Source organism: Cydia fagiglandana, chromosome 12 (assembly GCF_963556715.1).
Source record: "Cydia fagiglandana chromosome 12, ilCydFagi1.1, whole genome shotgun sequence".
In the NCBI taxonomy this organism is placed as follows: domain Eukaryota; kingdom Metazoa; phylum Arthropoda; class Insecta; order Lepidoptera; family Tortricidae; genus Cydia; species Cydia fagiglandana.
The window spans coordinates 2,383,333-2,391,357 of record NC_085943.1 but is presented as its reverse complement, the minus strand read 5'-3'; the positions used below and the strand labels follow the sequence as shown (position 1 = coordinate 2,391,357).

General features: G+C 34.9%; 1 protein-coding gene across 1 annotated transcript in view; it reads right to left on the bottom strand.

Moving 5' to 3' along the window:
* Positions 1–2,724: 2,724 nt before the first annotated feature.
* The window catches only part of LOC134669369 (synaptotagmin-4), a 60,793-nt gene continuing 55,492 nt past the window's right edge, over positions 2,725–8,025 (bottom strand). Inside the window, exons 9-10 of the mRNA XM_063526885.1 lie at positions 7,063–7,255; positions 2,725–6,405 (exon numbers count right to left, since the gene is read on the bottom strand). Coding sequence (XP_063382955.1) covers positions 6,289–6,405; positions 7,063–7,255 — 310 coding nt within the window. The 3' untranslated portion in view covers positions 2,725–6,288. The remainder of the gene's footprint in view (positions 6,406–7,062; positions 7,256–8,025) is intronic.

Here is an 8,025-nt window from a genome sequence, read left to right as displayed (position 1 = left end):
CGCTAGTCGCAACATGTTTAACTTGTATTGATAACGATAAGAAAACACGTAGAAAGCACTGAGCTTAAACGGAAATACGAAAAACAAAAAGTGTGCAAATAAGATTGATATTGTGATTATTGTGAACACCTTGGTTATAGTGACACCTTCAGAAATGTATCCTAAGATTGCTTTTAAGGGATATTTCGAGTTGAATGTATCTGTAAATAGCATTATTCTTCGTTATCCTATCTTCTATTTTTACACGACTGTCCAAAAAAGGAGTGTATTGTTTTTACTAGTGTCTCTTTGAGATGTAAGACTTGTAGAGCTCTTTTACTCTTTTAGCTCCGCCATTTTAAAAATATCAAAAAAATAAATCGTCTTAAAAATAGGTATCCTCACAAAATTTCATGAGTAGGTAGTGGTTAAGAAATGAGACCTATTGAGGCCGAATATATGAAAGCATTTTTGCCTAAGATGAAACGAGGCTCTTCACATTGCTCGGTCAAATAGGTAGTTGATTGTAAAGAGTGAAACTGAATTGAACTGTATTTTCGGATACGTAAACTTTGTGACTTTGAAGGTGTCGCTATTATCTCATTCCGTTTCTAAAAATAAGTTTCAAAATTGCCACCAATTCAGATGTGTTTGTCGTATTGATTTGATCAAACTCGAATATCGATCTAAAAGTTGTCACTATAGCGAAATTGGTCTCAACTGTATATTTCAAATTTGTTAAGCTGTGTTATATGTATTAAGATTTGATATCAAATATACAATTCATTAAAGAGATGTGATTTGTTTTACTATTCCTAACTACATTTTCGATTTCAACATATTATCAATGGAGTAATTTAGTTTTGATTTAATAATAATAGATCCATACATAAACGTGTATTTGCTATTTAATTAGTATGTCTGTTCGGGCAATGCGCATTTTCACCACCTCATAAACCTAAGCTCATAAAGTACCTATGGTTAGGTATGTCCTCATAGACCAGGTATACGAATACCGGTATTTTAAACATAGTTATGACATATAGTTCGTTTTTTTAGCATTAGAAAGAACTTGGAAGAAGGTAAGCGATTTTGGCATGTCTTTTAATTGAAAAACGCTTATTAAAAATCAGTAACTATCATTTATGAAAGCAGAAGAATATAAATGATTGTATTAGATTCATAATTGTTACATATTTGCCGTAACTTATTTTTAAAATGAGTTTTTCAATTAAAAGACACATCAAGATTGTTTACCTAATTTCTAATGCTAAAAAAAACGAGGTATAGGTAGTAATAAAACACACAATTATTGTGAAAGCACCAGTCAATAATTTATTCACTAATATTTCTTAGTATACAAACATGGTAGGTATCAGTGAGGTGACATCGACACTAATACAATATACGTGCGGCGAACGCGGGACATTACTCGAGCATAGTGTTCGGACTTAGGTTCGGTTGCACCAAACGGTTCGTATCGTTAAAGAGTTCGCAAAATTTTTATGTATGGGAAGTTCCATAGTAAAGCGCCGGGGCGCGCCGGCTGACGTTGATCAGTCTGTCAAATGTGGTTGGTGCAACTGGCCCTTAGACTTCTAACGGTCAAATTGTTGCTCTTTGGAAGTAACCTTTTGAATGCCGAGGAATTGAAAAGTTGTCTTGGAGTATGCTGAAAAAGTACACACCCGCAAGTCTTTTTTTTATCGTCTTATGTTGGTATGGCATTCAAAGGGTTGTGACATTTCAAAGAAGAGCAATTCACGCTTACCAATCAACATACTTTAACCATGGTGTCACTTTTCGAGTATAATCATAATAATCCAAGATGTTTAGTTAAATTACCAATTTTCCCCAAGTCCAAACACTTTCAATCTTATGATATTACAATAATTGCTCTTTTGAAGAGCTTCGCTACACACTCGAACATTTATTTATTAAAAAAAAAAACAATCGTTGCAGTTCACGAAATAGTTATTTCCATAACTTTCACATTATATAACGATTAAGGTCAATTCGAATTTAATCGAAATGACGTTATTCTTATTAGAAACACGATAGATTAAAAATGTGTAGTTACTTAATTAAGGCCAACTATGTCTACAATTTAATTTATTCCATTGTGTAACATAAATGTTTCACACAATTTATATGAAACTTTTCGTTACACAATGGAACCAATTAAAAAGTAGACATATTAAGGCATTCATTGTAATAACTTTTGTTAATCTATCAAAATATCGAAATAGGGGTATTTTTGTGTCACAAGCTTTAAATCAAAACAACTTTATGATCTATGAATTCGTTATGTTTAGGTTCATAAGTGTGTACTTACAATTAAGAATAGAATCAAACGGTTATTAACATTAAAGCATGACTATTTACATTTACACCAAGGAATGTTGAAGTATGGAGTATTATACAAGATAGTTCGTTATAGGCATAAGATAATCGTGTACACAGAACTTTGATTACCTAGTGCTTTCGGCAGGTACATTCAATCAAGCTCAATTTCATACCATACCAATATAGCTATTACATTTTTCTTTCATAAATGTAAGTAAGTATCTTTCTATCATTTGTACTTTTACTTAAAATGCAGATGTCGAAAAAGAATCAAGTGCTTAAGATTAAGTGAAATATTTGTTGGCTGTGCTGCGTATCGTGCAATTTATTGTCACAACATGAAAAATTATTAAATAATTGGTCATGACTATTTCCATCACTGTCTATTTTTGTTTAAACAAATAAATAAATAGGTAGTTTCGTTTTTGTTTCGTAGATTATGGGTAGTTATTTAATTGTTTTATGTTATGTTTTAACCATACTTACGATAAATTGTGACACTAAATATGTATTATATTAAACACATAAAATACTACCTAATGAGGCAATGGTTTTAAAACATTTCCAGTCATTCTGTAATATCCACTTTGTTTATTTTTTGTATAAGTTGCAAACTTCCACGATGATTAACCAGATCTACGCTTTTTTACATTCATGATTAAATAGTAATTAATTTTTTTTTTATAAATGTGGATATTTAAATGAGCTTACAAATATACACTTAATTATTGTAGAAGTAAAAGATTTATTCTACATCCACGAACTACGTAATGTAAGTATAAAATAGATTGATTTCCCTATCCTAGCTCTATACATAGTATTTCCTTCTGACTACACTGATAGTGTTGAGTATTGATGTTATACTAGATGTAATTACTTGAAAAATTATAAATATAGATAAAAAATGTTGTCTATGCTTAAATAGGACGTTTAAATCATTGAAATTTTAATGAACTCTATTAAAAACAAATGAAAATGAACCGTTCGCTTAAATTTTCTTTGTAAAAAATCAATCAACTAAATATGTCACTATATATTAATTCCAATTCAGATGAACAATAAAAAACAAGTCCATTCCATATATATAATCTCATTAAATAAAAAAAAAACTGTTGTAATTTAATATATTACGTTACACACTTAAATACATTCAGAGGCCCCATTCAGGCAATTAAATATTTTTTTTAACTAACCCTTTTAGAGTATTTAATATTATCTATTGTATTTAATTGTTACCTTTGTGTAACGACAAGGAATCATACATGTACCTATATGGGTAACTATCGTTACACAAATGAATAAATTTATTGTAGACCATTGAAAATTCTCAACTATGTAACTATTTCTCAAATCCATCCATAAAGCATAGACAACAATGATCGACTATGACATGTTTATCGTATTTGAGTTAGAAAGGGCCGCAAAATGTGACATTTTCAACTAAAAAGTACCACATTGTCGGATTTGTCTGTTGTCGATTAGTTTGCTTAAATTTTGAAGATTTATAGCGTCATAATGACACCCAACAATACTACCGGTTTGGTTGAAAAGGCCACAAATGTAAATATGTAACTTTACAAGTTTATGCACCAAGAGTAACTTGGACCATTCAACATTTCGTCAACCATGAGATGTTTCAAATGCCAACGATAAGTAGAATGACACAATTACTTTGACGATCTAATGTTATTTGCCACTCAATCAATTAATTAACACTGATACAGTTGACACCCAATCATATTTGGTACGAGTACCTATAACAAACAGTGTTCAGATAATGTTGTAGGTACTTTTGTACCAACGTATTCGATGTCGACTGTATCATCTCAGTAGTGAAGCTACTATCTATAGATACCTGTATTGATTACAAAGCCTTAACGATACTGTATGATAATTTATCTATTCATATGTCAATGGCCATCGTTACTAATTTACAAAATAATCTTGTAAGAACTGAATAACGTCAAAAAACGTATTAAGGAATCAAATCGCGATTAAATTGCATCAAGTGTAGCTTACTTACTGTCCAAATATCTTCAATACATATATTAATATATGTTCCTACTTCCCAATGTTACATCAAGTGTTTATATACAGATATGTAGAGTCGAAACGAAGCAGTACCGAGGTTTTACTTCTTCACAATAAACAATACAATCTACATCTATATTAAACACGAGATCCCGGTGTCTACATTCAAGTTAAACTACACATAAAAATATTAAAAACGTTTAGTTTTTGAAACATTGAAAAATCGAGTAGTATACAAAGATGTGTGCGTAATTCTTTAGCGGGTCCTGATATCGGTTTGGTCTGGAAATAAGAATGATTTACTAACTACATTATAATTACAAAATTATAGCTAACTCCATATCTTTGGACTTTGGTTTGACCATGGTGGTGGGAAACCTTCGAGCTTCGATTATACAAACGTGCATCAATAATAAGTGAAGTAAATATAAAATATTCGTAAAACAATTATAACATTTTTTTCCTTGTTTGTGCCTGTTATCCGGCTACAAACGAGTTCTAGTAAACGTATTTTGATAAATATTTATCAAAATCAATCGTCGCACACAGAAAATAATATATATTTAGATAAAGAAACTATAAATGTACGTAACAATAAACGGAATGTAGTTTTTGAGTAAACAAGGCGCTGTTGTGTTTTACGCTCATAACTACGAATAGATAGACATTCCCAATAATATTGAGGATGGAAGTATTGCAAAACATTCCTTCCTATTTCAAAGCAAAGTATCATAAATTTGACCTCTCCAATAACTGTCTTTACCAAAAACGCGTCAGGCAAATAAATATGGAAGAAATTAAAATTAAAAAGGGTGGTCAAAAAGATGGCATACGATAGATTGCTCTCGTCTAACCCACAGTTGATAAAATGTAACGTTTAATTCAAATCCACATACGTCCCATGATACCTTTTTGATCCGAATACGTTTTCTCGAAAACAAAAAAAAAATCTGATACTTAAAACTATATGATGTAGATTTCAGGTAAGTACCTCTTTACTTTAAGTTAGGTTTGTTATATTGCCGTAGAATTGTTCAACAGTGGTCATTAAGATGAAAATCCTGAAAAGTTTAGATTTAGAAGTAATTTAAACACTTTTTTTTTAAACTTCCATAGGTACGCGAAGAAACTTAGGTTTTAGTTCGTCATCAATTTATTCGGTTGTGTAACGAAACATAGTCATATATATATATCTGGAGAAAGTTTTCGTTACGCAATGGAATTAATTATATAATTTGTTAATTTGTTGACGATGCAATATTTTTTTCATCACACTTGCTCGGAAAAGATGTATTTACACGTAGGGCTTGCGGGCGGGAAATTGAAATTTTCGCCCTAGGGCGGAAAAAATCTTTTCCGAGCAAGTGTGATGAAAAACACTTATTTACACGTAGGGCTTGCGGGCGGGAAATTGAAATTTTCGCCCTAGGGCGGAAAAGTGTTTTATACAGAAGTTTGTTTTTATTAATTCTCCTTTTTTTCCTTACAAGTGTGATGAAAAACATTGTGTGTGCCACGGGCGGTAAAGAAATTCCGAACTCGTGAACATTTTAAGCCCTCGCTTCGCGTCGGGCTTAAAATTGACACTCGTTCGTAATTTCTTATTTCCCGCCCTTAATACACAATGTACTATTCAACTCATCCAAAGAAAAAAGGTGTCGTGAAATAGACGTTACAGACAACATCATGTTGTCTCAATCCTTGAGCCTATCTGATGGACTCTTTTTTTTTTGTTTTTCCAATACAAATTTAGGGAAAATCTCAAGTGGCTGGTGTTCTAAAAACGTTACATAAACCTACCAGGTCGGTTACGTCCAAGGCGTGAGACAGACTCATACAAACGTTACATTAGTCAAGTTTCAGGTTAAAGGAGGGTACATTGAACGGGTCAGTTGAGTGAGGCGGGCAGGCGCGAGGCGGGCACTTGGTGCCTCACTCCTTGAGCTTGTGCCAGTCGGCGATCTGGCGCCGCGGCGCCGCCTGCACCTCGCGCCAGTGCTGGCGCGCCGAGCCCGCGCCGCCCGCGCCCAGCTCCAGCCGACCGATCACCTGCACAAGGGATACAATAGTTGGCTCGGTTGCACCAAACTGTTCGTATCGTTAAAGAGTTCGCTAAATTTTTATGTATGGAAAGTTTCATAGTAAAGCGCGGGGGCGCGCCGGCCGACGTTGATCAGTCTGTCAAATGTGGTCGGTGCAACTGGCCCTAAGTCAAGCCAAGTTTAAGACGATCCTGCTCCTTGTACCGGTTGTCCGGACCGGAGTCAGTGGAAGAAAAAGATTCGAACCCTACACCCCAGCGGGAGGTAACGGCAGTACCGTCTTCACCATGCGGGCACACTAGGCCCGTGCCCAGGGCCCCCCACATCCTTAGGGGGCCCGAAAGACAGACAGTAACAGTATATTTGATTACCCATAATAAATAGAACATCATAGTAGAAAAATGTTAATTTAATTAGCTTTCTTTACTTTCCAAAAGGGCCCAAAATTCTTATGTGCCCAGGGCCCCCGGCATAGTTTAAGACGGCCCTGGGTAACAGGTAACTAACAGGATGGAAAGAATAACCCCCTTATTCATAAACGTTTACTAAACTTAACAAGCCGATAATAATCGTTTGTCGGAAAGGGACAAACGATTATTATCGGCTTGTCAACTTTAGTAAACATTTATGAATAAGGGGATAAGAAGATTATTAGAGAATGTACCTCGTTTTTGGTGACGCGGTCCCAATCCAGGACCAGTAGCTCTAGCGCCACGTGGTCGAGGGCGGCGTTGGGCGCGGCCGGGACCTCGAACACGAACGACTCGTTGAACACGGGGTTCAGCGTGCGTTTCTTCACGTGCGTCTTCTTCTTGGCGATGCGCTGACCATTGTACAGTAGGTACATTTTCACGTATCTGTAAAACATATGGTATAATAATATACTCCGCCTGGTACTCTCTTCCCGTCTTTTCTAGGTCACCTGACTGACACAAGCCTACGTCATCAAGCGACAGCGTTATATGATAATATGCGATAGCGCTATATATAGCGGCCATGTTATTGTGACGTAGGCTTGTGTCACTCTGGGAAGAGAAGACCATGTTTTATTAGACTATGGTAAAACATAAAAGTGTCGTTGGCATATGTGACGTCCCACGGGTTAAGGTACCTTATGGCGGTTGGCGCTTACGCTAATTAACGCCGCCGCTCCAATATTATTGCGGCGCTATGCGACATAAGCGCCAGCCCAGCCGCCATAAGGTACCTTTAACCATGGAACGTCACATATTATGACGTTTGATTTCATAAATATTGAGGATGAAATTGAAAAGTTTAGGGGTAAACATATTAACTCACATTTAAAGACGGGTTTATCGCGAATTTATTTTATTACCTCTATTTATCGACGTTTCAACACAGGTTCCACTGGTGGTAAAATCAAAACTGCCGTGCTTACGTGAGAGGCTTTAATTGAGCCTTAATTCGTCATTAGTTTAAAGTATTCCTCTGTGTAACTAAACATATTTCAGTTGGTATTTTCGTTACACAGTAGGTACTCTAAAAATGTAGTGTAAATTGAAAAAAAAATAAGTCATATGATATCAACAGTTATTAAGTATTGTTTACAGTTAGAATGGAGCATACCATCCCTTTTCATATTAGCAGATTTATCAAAGACAGGAGA